Source organism: Hippopotamus amphibius, chromosome 1, assembly GCF_030028045.1.
Source record: "Hippopotamus amphibius kiboko isolate mHipAmp2 chromosome 1, mHipAmp2.hap2, whole genome shotgun sequence".
Taxonomy (NCBI): domain Eukaryota; kingdom Metazoa; phylum Chordata; class Mammalia; order Artiodactyla; family Hippopotamidae; genus Hippopotamus; species Hippopotamus amphibius.
Genome location: NC_080186.1, coordinates 128,621,683 through 128,636,635, shown reverse-complemented (window position 1 = coordinate 128,636,635; position 14,953 = coordinate 128,621,683). Strand labels below are relative to the sequence as shown.

Here is a 14,953-nt window from a genome sequence, read left to right as displayed (position 1 = left end):
TTAACCACTGCGCCACCAGGGAAGTCCTGGAATAACTACTCTTAACAAAAAAAAAAAAACTGCCATCCACATTTGAGAAAGTAGTAAGGATTTTTATTGTCAAAACAAGTAAGAGATACAAGCACAACAGAAGACACAAATAAATTAATTGTCCTGATCCTTTTAGACTCCAGGACGTCTCTGTGGGAAGGTCAGCTCAGCTCCTTGTGTAGACACCATACTGTCCAAAGCAAGAGACAGCAGGAATTTGAGACAGTGTTCAAGACAATGATTGAACAAGTACACAGTGAGGAGAAATGAGAAGGTTGTTTCCCTAGTTCCTTTCCTCAGTGAGGTACATGTTTATAAAGGTATGAGGCTCATTTGGGGGGGAAATGATTGCATACAGAAAATTTTTTAATTCTTCCACCTCCCAGGAAAAAATTTTTCAGGCCCTGTCCTGAACAAGAAAATCAAAATAGGGTGACACTAGTTTCATGTGAACCTCAAGACTATACTCGAACTGCTGCCGCCACCTTCATTAAAAAAGTTTAACACCTGTTTTATCTATACCAGACCAGTACACTAAATTTTCTCCCTTAGGAAGTTTTCAACCAAATGGGAGTTAAATTAATCTCACTTTAAAGTGCAACAAAGGATATGTAAGACTAGTGTTTCTTCTGTGTCACACCAAAGAGAAGCATCCCTCCAGCAGCACTGGCCCAAGAGGTACTACAGTAAGAACTGGCTGCAGGACAAAGTGGTCCATGAGGCCTACCGGAAAGCAAGGAGACTCCAGTTTCAGCACAAAACCAAGGGGGATCCCTGCCATGGCTGGCTCTTAACTGTACCCAGATCTCAGACAGACCTTGGGTCCCCCTAACCGACAAGGCTGGAGCACAGAGTGCCAGCACAGCCAAGAGGGCCAAAGTCGTCTAACCTAGTCCGTGAACGCCTCCACGCGTGATCTGCCCGTGTGCACACGGACAGTGGTAAAGGAATCAAGGAGCCTTGGGTCTGGAACAACACAAACATTAGTTACCTAGTGAGCAATGATCAGAGTTCCTGGCTGGGGTGAATGATACAAGAGTAGGTAATGAGGTCCCCATACGCCACTGCCGAGGTTCAGTCTAGCTTTAAATGAAAACACAAAAGGGCTTCTTCCACACAAGCACAAGCTTTGCACGAATGTTTCTCAAAAACCAATTATGTCTCCAGCTCTAGCCTCAGTGTGAGAGATTTTTAAAAAAAGACAAAACTTTTCCTATGTCAGAGCCAAGGTAAAGGGGGGCTGGGCTCAAGACACCCTGTACCCAGAGTCCCTGGAATAGCCAGAGCTCTAGAAGCCGGTGGGTGTGAGGACATTCAGGTCCCGGGGTTTGAGGCTGTGGGCCCGCGGCGGCTGTTTCTTCCCTTCCATCACTGGGATGTCCATCTTGGGCGGCTTGAATGTTGCCGGATCCTCGGCCATTCGGGTGGCCTGCGCGCGAATCAGTTCCATTGGAGAAGGCTTCTGCGCTCCTTTGTAGGCCTGGACGGCAAAACCTCCTACAGAGTAAACCACAGAGCAAACGATTTCAAAATTAATAGGCAGCTACCAACATACGTGGTCAAATGCCCACCACACTGCTTTGTTCTGTGAAGGGGCTGCCTTACCTGAATCAGACTTCTGGAGAGATCTTGGTCCAAAGAGGCTCCATTTATCTGCCGAGCTTCTGTCTTTATCCCCGCTTCCAGAATCCATGGTGCTAAGATTGGGGCCAGGTAAAGCTGTGGAAGAACCAGAAGTGAACCAGCCTCTGGAAGAGAAAGAATAAAACACACGGGAACACATCCTCTTCCTCCACCTCTAGAAGTGTCTCACGCCAAGACTAGGAACTGTCAGCTCCCCCTGCTGGCTCGGAAGCCACAGGCGGACCTCCCAGTGCTGCAAGCGGCACGAGCTTTCCTTTAGCCCATGGCTGCTGGGGGTGGGTCACAGGAAGGGCTCACCTGGGCTTCTGCTTAGGGGAAGAGTGGGGGCTGCTGCTTGGGGTGGACTGGGTGGAGGCCGGCTGCTTCTCCTCTCTTGTTATCTCTCCACTCTGGAGCTTTAGTTTCTGCTCAGATAGGTAAGAAGAGAGACTTCTTAAAAATCAGAGCAAATACAAAACAGCTAAGTTTGGGTATAAACAACCTGGTTCGCACTAACTTCAGGCAAAAGGAAACATTAATAGGAGGAATAATTTTGGATTATAAGACAGATACTCCTTTGATTCTGCCATACTAGATAGAATTCCATCTCTTAAAAAAAAAATGTATTCATTCTACAGTGTATCTCAAACATCTCTGTACTAATTCCACACCAGAGCTTTTGATTTTCACCAGCCAGTAAGTGGAGGAGCCAGAACCCCAGCAGCGGGCCTTCCTGAACTCCCCTCTCTGCCTCTCCTATCACACGCACCTCTGCCATCCCCAGCCTCAGCGCCAACCCCTCCAGCTGCACGCTCCCTCTGCGCAGCCTTTCCCTCCCACGCCCAGTCCCTCTGGGTGCCCTCAGCATTGTAAACACACATCTAATACACGGACCAGCAGTCTAGCAGGGGAGACAAGCCGACCTCTCACTGCTCCTAGATCAAGGCTTCCATGCAATCTCTGTGCTCCATGTCTAGTACGCCAACGCTCAGCCCAGGCTACACTTCAAACAAATGACTGTGTCTGAATGTTCTCAACGCTCAACATATCAAGTTATGTGCGCTGGCATTTCAGCCATCCTCATGTTCTACTCCTATGACCAAGATGCAGAAGATGGGCCAGATTCAGTTCCACCATTACATGAGGTGAGCTGTACAAGTGGAATTCAGACTGACACCCACCCTGGAAAGTTCTCAGTGTCAAAGGCTGACAGTGCCCCTCTCCGGAAGCATCTGTCTTGTCTGAGGGCTTAAGCTGGACACCAAGCCAACCCTGACCCCCTACGGCAGTGGTTTTAAGTTTAGTGTGCAAAAGTCATCTGGACTGCTCATTACAAAATGCAGCTGTCCACGGTGTCTCATGTCCCTGCCCGCGGGGCGCGGGCTCCACACTGCTTCTCCTTCCGTGTATCGTATGTGGTCATCCTCCTTGTGAGCCCCTTCAGGGGCCAACTGCTCAGACAACTCTGGGATATGGGGGGAAACCAACAGGAAATAGGGTATCAGGAGACGTGAGTTCAGGTTCTGTGACCGGTTAAATACATAACCCTGGACCGCAGTTTCTTCATTTCTAAAACATGGATAATACATCAGAGGATTTATAAGAAGTTGAAGTGAGTGTGAGTGCTTGATAAATGTTAAAAGCACTGTGAAGTATAAAGTGATATTCCCTGAAAGAAAATCATTTGAAACTATTTTATTCATACAATTATTTCATCATTATTAACCTTACTGAAAATTCTTCACTCATTCCAATTTTAAAAATGAAAGAGCAAAAACATCCTAGTTCTACACTTATTTTCATTTTCTAAAAATTAAATATAGAGCATAACATTGCTTTCCAGCCAGCGTTACCTCTGTGGCTGCCTGACTCTCCTTTCTCACCCTCAGTCCATCACTGGTACACAGGGACCCACGCTGGCTTTGCTGTTCACAACGTGCTCACACACATCACCTGTGTAAGCTCAGAATCTCGCCTGACCCTCCGAACCAGCAGTAAGCGGGACAGTAAGCTTTACAGACGGGTGAGCAGAAACTATGAGGCTAAGAGCCCTGGAGCTTCCCGCTAGAAAGTGCCACCACGAGGGCACGAAACCAGCTCTACACCCCTCGCTCGGGTCTCTTTCCACCACTCACCACAACCCCAACTAGCTGAGCTGGTAACTTCAAAACCACAGCCACACCTCCAGCCATGAATGATGAGGGTTTTGTTTTTTTAAAGTTCCTAAGAAACAAGCTTACGTGGAGTGCTTCTGCCACTCGAAGGTACTTGGTCTCCTCGGTGGTGAGGCCCTTGTGGGGTGTGTAGCCAGCATCTCTCAGCCCTGCCTGTTGCTCAAAACGCTGAATGCTCTCCTGGGTCTGTTCTGGGAACAGAGGAGATGACAGTCATGCCCATCCCCCTCTCCCATTACAAACTGGGGGCGATCAACACAGACATCCACTGTTCTCCCTGGGAGCAAGAGCACACACTAGCCATCCAAGGAGGAGGGTTCTCCCAGACGGGCATCGTAGCAGCAATTCTGAACCTCACACAAAGCCTCTCTAAGCAGAAGGAAGCCTTCCCTCACACCAAGCTAAAGAGCAGGTTACTAGTAAAGGGACAACTGGATAACCTCCAGGGAAACACTTCTAATCCTCCTCTCGTTGGTACCCTGGAACATTTTCTTTGTATTTAGAAATGCAACATGGAGAAGGCAGCTGACATTCAGAAACAGTACAAGTTTTCCAAATATAAAGCTTCCTCAGAGAGACTACTCACCAGCCTCTTTAAGAGCTTCGCCAAAGAGAAACGGGCCACATTTGGGACTGATGGCACCAAGGTAGCCATCAGATCCAAACCAGAGAGAACGTGCCTCGAACGAGCCAAGGTCTACTGACCCACTGTTTCCTGTGTGTGAAACTGCCCACCACAGTGCCTGGCACAGCAGGCAGACTCCGCTCACTGTCAGGGCAGCCTGACCAGATTATCTTGTCATCAATGTCAGTTACACCTTGGGATGAATGACAGTGGAATTTTTGCTTCATCTGTACACACACTATGTAATACACCCCCCATGTACAAGAATGTAGCAGCTGTGGACCAAAAGTCCAGACACCAGATGTCCTTTATGACCTAGTATTCCCCTTCCAAGGGACTAGTTTATTTCCATCAGAAATAGAAGCAAAGGAAAAAAAAACCACACACACACTAAATGTATAAAGATGTTTTCCAGTCTTGCCAGGTAATCACCTGAAAATTTTAAAAGCAGGAAAGGATTTAATGCATACAGTACACTAATAACCACGGTTTTAAATACATCTTTTTTTTTAACTTAAGACTATAGCAACATCAAAAGGTCATTACAGTATTAATTGGAAAAAAATTGATAGAATGGTTTGTCCATTATATCTGCAATTATATACAAATACACATTATGTGGAAATGACTAAGTCAAATAAGTATCTGAGTGCTAGTAATATACACCATAATGTCCTATACTGTTGGTAAACTATATTTGCAGTGAAGAAGTTATACTGCGCTAAAAGAACAATGACTAAGCTTCCTAACACTGCCAGGACACGTTCTCAAGCTTGCAAAATACAAGCAGTAGTTGCTGAGTCAAACGGTGCATTTATGTGTGAATAAAGAAAAAGTCCAAGTAAGAGTTCGAACTTTTGGTTCCTGGGTGAGTTCTTCAGTAATGGCCCAGGACTAACTGATGCTCTCCCAGAGCAGATCAACCAGCGCTTCCGACTTCAAAACTGAGCCAACTAAGGAGAACCTCTATGTGCCTTGCCCCTGGCAGAGGCTGCTGTTGACAAGCAGAGCTGTGAATCCAGTAATTAACTCCCCACAGCAACCAGAAGGGCCCTCCAGAACCAACAATTAGTTAACTTGTTATAAGATTTTTTTTTTAAGTTCAAGCTTTCCTGTTTCCAGTCTTATCAGGACCACAAATCAAACATACTTAAGACTAAGGACAACTGAGGCAGCAAACTTGCCTCAGGGCCCAGGAAGAGGAGGAACTCTGAGCCATTTAATCTAAAAAAGCAAGTGCAGGGCAGGCGGGAGATGCTGCAGGGAGTCTCCTTCTCCTGCAGAGCCTGAGGTCACAGGGGCAGCTCCCGGCCACGGAGCACGGGTGCCCTCTAATCCTCCCGTCCACCTGCCGGCCAGATTCCGCACCTCGTGGAGGGGGAAACAGCCTCCAATAGTTAAATAACTTGCTCAAGGCCATGCTGATGGACAAGGGAAAATAAGGCTGTAGCAACAAAGCAGCGCGAGCGCACCTAAATCAATGGAGATGCTTAACACTGGGCAAACCTTCCACCTAAACGCAGCTTCAGCCCTGGTGACGACTCGGCACCAGACTGACCTCTGCCGGCTCCCAGCCCGAGGCAGACGTGCCTGCAGAAGCCCCGCAGCTCGTCGTAGGAAGCCTAAACTCTCCCCGGTCCCCACTTCACTCTATCCCGAGGGCGCAGGGTGCTTACTTGTGATCAGAGAACTCATGATGACGTGGGTAGCTTTCGCCTTCACCACGGGGACCTTGTCCGCACTGTCAGTGGCCGATGGTGGGGGTGGGGCACGGGAGGAGACACTGGCCTCTCCTTCCTCCACCTGTTCAAGAGGGGTGAGGAGGCACTTGAGCTGGACAAGGGAGTCACACGCCTCAACCCTCTCCTTTGGGAGTAATCAGATACATGAGGAAACATGTGAAGGGGGGGCGGTCGTCCCCACCTGATCATGTATTATCCATAGTGACAACAGATGTGACATTATACGAATAGCCTGTATTTATGAAAGTGGGAGAGCCAGAACTTGAAGCTCTGAGCTCTGTTATCTTCCCAGACTATGTCTGTCCAATACACTATATTACTATGCCTCTAAGGATACAGAAGAAACACCTAGCACTAAGCACTGACCGTGTACCAAGCACCACACTTGCTCTTTTGCTTAATTAATCACTGCATTCGCTAAGGGGTTCTCAGACTTTGCCAAGCCTGCAGGGTTTGTTAAACAGACTGCTGGACCCCCGCCCAGCGCTGATTCAGGAGGTCTGGGGTAGGGCTCAAGAATTTTGTTTCTAACAAATTACCACGTGATGCTGCTGCTGCTGCATGGTCGACGTGAGGACACGGTGAGGGGAGGGGGTGGGCACTGGGACAGTGAGAGAGGAACTGACATATATACACACATGTCAAACAGCTGGTGGGAAGCTGCTGCATAGCACAGGGAGATCAGCTCGATGCCTGGTGATGACCTAGAGGGCTGGGATAGGGAGGGTGGGGGGGAGGCTCAAGAGGGAGGGGATATGGGGCTACATGTATAAATACAGCAGGTTCACTTTGTTGTACAGCAGAAACTGGCACAACAGTAGAAAGCAATTATACTCCAATAAAGATCTGAAGAAAAAAAAAAATGGTGTTCTGAAACAAACCGAGACGTCTATGTAGCGCCTCATCTTTAATGTGAGAAAGCTGGAGCGCGCTGCCTTCCTGAATCTAAACACCTGACACCGCGCTCAGGGCTAACCGGAAGCAGAGAGCTGGGTTTACTCTCTGTTCTCTGCTTCTCCAAAGGAACTGAGAAGAAAGATGGTCAGAAAGGAGGGCAGCAGAAGGAAGTACTGAAATGTTGTATCCCTGTTTTAAAACAGGATTTAAACGTCTCGGCTGTGACCTTCCTCGACTAAAACTTGACCGTCTGCTTCCTCACTTGGAAGACGGCTGACTGACGGGTGGGGTACGGATGACTAGGGCGTGGCTGGTGAGGACAAACGGAGAATGCATGTAATGCGTCAGGCTGAGCTCTCCTTAGAGAGACCCGTTGTTCCAAACTGTCAGCTGTTCCAGCTGGCGGGCAGCCGAAAACTGGAAGCAAGTGGCAGCCTTCATAAAGGAAAAGGGTGGCGGGCTGCCCTTCCAAGCGCTATCAGGAGCCTTGCTTATTTTCTGCTCCAGTCCCTTGAGTCTGCTGCTTTGGCACCACAGGCTGGCTGCCGGGGTCCTTTTCTGGTACTGCCAGTACCTTTTACACAACACGTTTCCACCTCGACAACTGACTGGGTCTGATTCCAGCAGATAACTGATACAGGGAATTTTCCCCAGAGCTGCAGGGGACTGTTTCACAGCACGGAGCACCCTGTTCTAAGAGCTTGGTGGGGGGAAGGTGCCGCGCGGCAGCAAGGGACACAACACTCATTAGAAAGGAAGGATCAAATACAGCCCTACCTAGTGAAGGTACGCTGGGAGGAGCCAGGTGAAACAACATCAGCTCCACACCTAATATGGGCCAAGCCTTCCAGTCCTCTTTTATTTAATCCCCACAGCACCTCCATGACATAACGTGTTTTCATCTCTCACAATGAGACACTGTGGCTCAGGGGTGAACCCCAAGCTCACTGAGGGTGCACAGACCGTTAGGGGGCACACACTGAGGTCGGACCTGAACTGGCACATGGCTCCACGTGTAGCGAAACTGTAGCTGCAGGTTAAAAGCATTCATCTGTATTGGGCGAGCTGAGCTTATTCAGGCAACAGGACCACCTTTCTGGCATTCTTGGTGGTTGGAAAATCAGAGAGACAGGGGCTTCAGTAACACACCTGCAACAAGCATGTAAGACCCCATGACTCCCAACTGCACAAAAGCGCTGCGGGAGCAGATCAACGTGTAACAAGACGTGTGTGTGCATATGCACGTGTGTCAGGAGGGCCTTACAAAGGAGGCAGCTCTCACAGAGGACGGCAGTGGGGAAGGGCATCTGAGGCAGGAGGAACAGCATGAGGAAAAGCACAGCAATGCTCAGGAAAGGGCCAATTTTAAATCACTCGATGAGCATCTTTTTGCAATCTACTTTACGCCAAGTCCTCTGCGAGATACTGCAGATGGAGTGCAAATCACCCATGGCCCTGCCCCCAGGAAGCTAACGGAGGGTGACAAAGTAACACAGGGATTGTGATACTGGAGACCTCAAAAGCAGGGGTGATGATCTTATTGGGAGGACGGAGGAAAATCACAGAAGAGACGGTTGCACTGAGACTTAAAGGATGCCGTTTGTCAGGCAGATGAAGTAGGAGGACAGGATGGGGACTGTGAGAATTCCAGGCAATCGGAGCAGCAAGAAGCAAGGACTTAGAGGCAACAAACACTCTGTGAAGTCCAAGAAATCACAGGTAACTTGCACGGCTGGACCACGGCAGGGATTTGGAGGGGAGGGAGCGCAGACAGACTGGATCATGCAGGGCCAGACTAAGACTAAGGAGCTGGAATTTAATCCTGTGGAAATGGGGGGGTCAGGTTCTGGGGATGGGGAGGAGAGGGGATGGGGGGTGTTTCAGGTAGAAGACACCGCCATTCTAGTTTTGCATGAAAAAGGAAAAAAGGCCCACCAACTCCACAGAAGACATAACATATATAGGGATTGGTGGCTGCCCAATTCTACGGGCACCAGGAGCCGCTGATGGCTTCTGGAGCAGAGGAAGGAGAACGAAGGGGTTGGGCCTGCCAGCGGCAGTCAGCAGGGTCAGATACCTTGGCGAGGTCCTGATACTTGCGCTCTGGAATCACTGGCTTCCAAGGGATGCTGCCCATGTCCGATGGAGGAGGAGTCATGGGTGTAGGGTCCTCAAGGGCATCATCATAGCTGAATGCCCGGCGGTACATCCCGATGGGCAGGGACATCTTGCCTAGAGGCCCACTAGGCTCAAGAGCTAAGAACAGAGACACCTGTCAGGATGGGTTCAGCAGCTGAACAAACTTTAAATCAATCTGTAGGCCGGAAAGCTCTCAAACACTTATTCTGGGACAGAGCAAGAACTTATTCTGGAAGAGCTGATCCAGTCAAGGTAAGGGAACAGTACAAACTCCTTCCTGTCTGCCCAACACTCTGGATTCTCCACTTAACCCACACAGCAGCCCTCCTCCATTTCTATGGATTAGGAAACCAGAGTTCAATTTACCTGCGCAAGGTCACATAACTTCAAAGTGCAGTAAGGAATCAAAACCCAAACCAATCTGATTTCAAAGCTTGCATTCTTTAGGCCACAGAAGCCGCCCCTGTGGCAATCCCAAGACTCTCAACTCAGGCAAAACTGAGGCTATGAAGTCTTGGGAATGCCCTGGCGATATAGTGGGTGGGACCGCGCGCCTTCCCTACGGAGGGCGGGGATTCAATCCCTGGTCAGGGAACTAAGATCCTGCGAGCCTCATGGCCAGAAAAAGAATAAATAAATACAAACCATGAAGTCCTGTTCCCATTTTATAGATGAGGAAGTGAAGGCCCAGAGGTGGCAAATCCTGTCTTTCCTCCCTCCCCTAAGAAAACAAGACACCATGACGAGAAATACGTAAAACAATATGCCGTCCAGCGGCATCTAGAACAGTTTCAAATGTTCTATATGACATGAACGGCAGAGCCAATTGCCAACACAAAAACTACCGACAACCGTTCTCACAAAGCACTGCTGGCTGCTCCTGCCATTCCTGCCCACCGGAGCGGAGCGGCAGCACGCCCCACCGGGACGCAGGCGCCCCGCCTCCAGGGCACAGTCAGCGCTGCCAGGCCAGGGGGCAAAGTTCACTTTGTTTGCTCCCTTAGAGCAGAACTAATGTCCAGATCCTGCCTTCAGTGTGACATTTTCCTGTTGCTATAATTACACACACACTCTCCAAGACATCGACCTGTGCGGCAATAAAACCAGCAAAGGCATTCCATGCGAACAACAAGGGGGCCAAGCAGTTACCATCATGAGTATGATTAACAACAATTACCAACAAATCCAGAGAAAGAGGATTAGTAGTTGCCAGGAGCTGGGGGGAGGGCTGGTTGGCACAACCTCATGAATATATTAAAAATCACTACACTGTTCACTTTAAATGGCTGAATTGTATGGTATGTGAATTATTTCCATTAAAACAGACACACACGCAAATAATAATTGCCAAGAACCCTTCCTTACCAGGCACTTACATACCTCATGTTTCCTAATCCTCATTTAGCAGATATTCTTCCCCTTTTCCAGCTCAGGAAACTGAGGCATTAATCTTAAGCAACACCCCGCTAGCAAGTGTGAGGTGGGGCTGGAACACAGACCTCCGCAGGCTCTCGCCCCACCCCCGGCAGCGCTCCACGCTCACCACTACAAGCAGTAACTTCATGCGTGCAGCCCTGCGGCCAAGATGCTTACAGTCATCACAAGGACAATGAAAGACAAACTAAAACACAAGGTGATGAGGTCAGAGACTAGAGACGGATCCACACTGGGAGACACCAGGGAGACGCCTATGACTCCACTTAATTTGGGAGCAATTTCAGAAACATCTTAAAGACTCATCCCAAGAGTCATCCCAACAACCTTCCTAAAAATAATAATAAAGTCAGCTAATATTTACTAGGAGATAAATTCCTACAGAGACCAAAAAATTATCTGGGCGGTAAATGCACATTTTCATCGTTAACTTTTAACTCACATTTTCATGTATTTTCTGTTTGATCTTCACGGCAATCCTGAGAGACAGGCACTGTCATCTACACTTTACTGAGAATCAAAAACTGAGTGATTCGGATTTTAAAAATCACTAGCCCTTCCCACTAAAACAGTCCAAGGAAGGATCAATGACTTCACTAACCCAGAAATTCTCACCCTACAGACCAGGACTCACTAAATGTTGCAGTGAGCATTGCTCAGGACTGAGTTCAATTTGCCTTGAAATCAGGCTGGTGCCTTTTTGCCCAAACTTTCATTCCTTCCGCCCTCCTATCTCCTCCTCACAGAGAAAGGGGGTGAGTTTAATCATTCTGGTACAAGAGCTACGCAACTTATTCTGAATTTTTATTTGATACATAAGAAAGTAACAAATTTGTCAAACTCTTAAGTGAAACGACTGTTCTCTTTCAAGTTAAATTTTTGGGTTCACACCCTGGCTGGGTTGGTAATAAGATAACATTTAAATGATGCCAATCTATCAAGTCTAAATACTATCCTGGTAGCAGAGAGTAACTATTAATATATGGTTCAGAAAAAGTGGTTTCTGTCTAGCTTAAACTGTTAAGGGCAAAACATAACTTTACCAAAAAGAATTAAGTTTACCAGGCACTTCTGGTTGTCTCGAAGCCATTGAAAGACTGGGATCCAGGTGCTTTTTCTATACAGAATTCGGAGCTGAGTCCCTGCCACCTAATAAAAATAACAAAGGGCATTTTCTTACAGTGAACACTGAAGAATAGCTCCCATGCTGTTCTTCTGACAGGCACACAGAGTTTTACAACACTGAAACACACACAGAAGAGCCAATGGGTAACAAACAGCCAAGGGGGAAGAAAATAAAGTCAAAGGTCTCACTGCACCTGTCACGGATCTTAACACCCGTGATATGACAAAGACACAGTGAACAGGTCACCTTACCAGAGTGAAATGATGTGACGATTATGCTGACAGACAGATATTAATGAGGAACATTGTCCAGCTGCTGGAAATTAGCAAAGCTGCTCGGGAAGAGTCCATCCATTCCAGAGGTTCTGCGAAAGACAAACAACCAGCATTGGCACAGCCTTCAGAGTCTGCCCGACTCCCTCCTGTACTTTCATGTATTTCCCGTAACAACTTTCCAAGAGATACTACACTCATTTCGATTTTAATTAAGTTAGGAATCAGGGTCCAAATTAACCTGACCCACAGCAAGGAGCTAGGGACCACAGTGGGTAAATTCATTCCTTGCTGCTAGTACTGACTGATATTCATAAGGGTTTTATACGACACTTGTGGTTTAACCGTTGCAGTAACCCTTGCAAAGCAGGCATTGTTTATCCCCAATTTAAAGAGAAGGAAACTAAAAAGCAGAAGTGATTTGTCGAAGGTCACAGATTAAGTGGCTCATTTGTAAGGCAGGTAGTTTCACCCCCATTTTACAGAGGAGTTCAAACTCAAGCTCTGTCCCCTCTATCCTGATAGAGCTCAGAAGGCAAACTCGTTAGTTTCTCATTAAAGAGCATCGCAGAAACCAAAGTCGGCCACCCCCGAGGTCCAGGGAGCATTCCGACCCAGACACCTCCCCTTCCACTTCCCGTGCCCGTCCCCTCCGGTCTCCCCCGCATAGCTCTGACTTCTCCCTTACAAGATACAAAACAAAGCCACCAGGATGTGAAAGGCCTGGGCTGACACCCGCCTCTTCCACCCAGCGAGGCTAAGAATGATGAAGGCGATTAGGGCGGAAGCCCGGCACATGCCGAAAGTTCCCCGGGGCAAGGCAAGGAGGGGGCTTGGGAGGTGAAGGCGAGAAGTAGACGGTCCAGGACTAGGTCAGCCTGGTAAAGGAGAGGCGAGGCCCGGTGCCGGGGCTGCGGGGGCATCATCACCGACAAACCCCCCGGGGCGACCCCAGGAGGCTGGGCGAGAGAGGCACGGAGCGGTCCGGCCGAGATCTGGGCCTGAGTAAGGGGAGATGAGACAAGCACCACGAGGGCCCGGCCCAGGCCTCGGAGGAGGGGCCGGGGGCACGCCCCTCCTTAGCCCCGGAGGATCGAGCCCCAGGGAGGGTTCGGCCCGGCTCTTCTGGTTACCTGTTATTCCCCCGCCGCGGAGCTGCCTGCGGCCCGAGCTCCGGCACTAGAGAGGCTCCGAGGACCCACGTCTCTCGAGAGGCTGTGGCGCATTTGGGACCCAAGCCATGGTGTGAGCGGCGCTGTGCCCGTGGCGACACAGAAGACCCCAGGCACCAAAAAGGCAGGGACCGCAGGCTGCGGGGTAGCGGCCTTCCTGATAAAGCCCCCAGAGGCCGCGTCATTTCACGCGAGATTTGGTGGGGGCGACGGGGAGGGTCTCCGGGCATGCTGGGAGTTGTAGTCCAAGACCGGGAAAGCCCCTGGGCCTTAACTGCACTGCGGGTTGGCGGGGCCACAGCTCGGTGTGTGGAACCGGCCAGCTCTCAGAGGAAAAGCCACCCTTGACTAGCATTCTGTGCGTGGGTCTGTGACGGGCTGAGGGCAGATGGAGATGGCATAGTAAAGTGACACCCTCAAACGCGTTTCATGGAGGGAAAGTTGAGGCTCAGGGAGATGCGAAGTCACGTGGACTAAGAAGAGGTGAAGGAAGCAGGGACCCTCTTCCAGGAACAGCCGGGTTAGGCAGGGTTCATCCCAGCAGCAGAACCAAAAGGGGGAGCAAACAGCACCCGCCTCAGCTAGGTAAGGTGGTCCTAATATCGTTTCCCTTTTACAGTAAGGAAAGTGACGCCCGGAGAGGCGCCAGCTCCACTGTCATACCCTGAAGACTTCTTTTTTCCTTAAATGGTTTACAGGTATGACAAAGCAACAAAGTTGAGGAAGTAAACAAAGTTGAAAAACAGGTCCAAATCTATCCACAGGTCCAAATCTTGCCATCAAGGCTCAGCTCAGGGGCCAGGGACTGGGCTTGACTTTTTTTTTTTTTTTTTAATCTTTATTGGAGCCTAATTGCTTTACAGTATTGTGTCAGTTTCTGCTGTACAACAAACTGAAAGAGCCACATGTATGCATATATCCCCATATCCCCTCCCTCTTGAGCCTCCCACCCATCCTCCCTCTCCCACCCCTTTAGGTCTTCAACAAGCATCAAGCTGACCTCCCTGTGCTCTGTAGTAGCCTCCCACTACCATCTATGTTACATCTGGTAGTGTGTATATATCCATGCGACTCCCTCACTACGTCCCAGCTTCCCCTCCCCCCAGTGTCCTCAGGTCTGTTCTCTACGTCTGCATCTCTCTTCCTACCCTGCCACTAGGTTCATCAGTACCATTTTTTTAGGTTCCATATATATGAGTTAACATACAGTATTTATTTTTCTCTTTCTGGCTTACTTCACTCTGTATGACAGACTCTGGGGCCATCCACCTCCCTACGAAGAGCTCAATTTCATTCCTTTTTATGGCTAAGTTTGACTTTTAGATTTCAGCATTTGATCACTGGCCAGGCCTACTGGCAGGACTGAGGCTTTCCTCACGCACCTTTAAACTTCAATTAGAGTCCTTTCTAAATTCTATGGTTAGCTTATAAATAGCACAATTACATTGCAGTGTGATTTTTTGTGTGTGTTAAAGGTGTTCCTTTGTAAATTTGGAACTTTTAAAATATGCCATAATTTTTGCCTTCTGTGGGAGCAAAGCTGACACCTTGCCCTCCTCCATCACAAGGAAGGTGTACACATCACATCTCAGTCAGAGGGGAAGAAAAAGCACTTTGCACCTTTATGTAAATTGTAAGATAGGATCACCTTGTTTCGATCTTATCCGCAAATTAATGAAAACTGAAGCCTTTCCTGGAAGTTACTGACTCTAAGACAAC

General features: G+C 48.8%; 1 protein-coding gene across 3 annotated transcripts; it reads right to left on the bottom strand.

Annotated features, from left to right (window-relative positions):
• Nucleotides 1–52: 52 nt before the first annotated feature.
• KIAA1191 (KIAA1191 ortholog) lies at nucleotides 53–13,398 on the bottom strand. 3 transcript variants are annotated; one of them, XM_057728644.1, is made up of 9 exons: nucleotides 13,196–13,398; nucleotides 12,042–12,154; nucleotides 11,727–11,813; nucleotides 9,169–9,347; nucleotides 6,129–6,255; nucleotides 3,894–4,018; nucleotides 1,972–2,078; nucleotides 1,636–1,778; nucleotides 53–1,527 (listed from the first exon to the last, which is right to left on the bottom strand). In XM_057728644.1, the coding sequence occupies exons 3-9, from the start codon at nucleotides 11,752–11,754 to the stop codon at nucleotides 1,319–1,321; spliced, it is 918 nt and encodes a 305-aa protein (XP_057584627.1). In that variant the 5' UTR covers nucleotides 11,755–11,813; nucleotides 12,042–12,154; nucleotides 13,196–13,398; the 3' UTR covers nucleotides 53–1,318. The 3 variants fall into 3 exon arrangements, with proteins under 3 accessions (XP_057584627.1, XP_057584647.1, XP_057584638.1); XM_057728664.1 differs by lacking the exon at nucleotides 11,727–11,813; XM_057728655.1 differs by lacking the exons at nucleotides 11,727–11,813; nucleotides 12,042–12,154; nucleotides 13,196–13,398 and adding an exon at nucleotides 9,876–11,256.
• Nucleotides 13,399–14,953: the final 1,555 nt, after the last annotated feature.

Coding starts and splice junctions, on each gene's coding strand:
- KIAA1191 (XM_057728644.1), bottom strand. CDS start 11,754: ATGGCTTCGAGACAACCAGAAGTGCCTG. Junction 1,779..1,971: donor TCCCCTAAGCAGAAGCCCAG/GTGAGCCCTTCC, acceptor TTTCTCTTCCAG/AGGCTGGTTCACTTCTGGTT. Junction 1,528..1,635: donor TCTCCAGAAGTCTGATTCAG/GTAAGGCAGCCC, acceptor TTTACTCTGTAG/GAGGTTTTGCCGTCCAGGCC.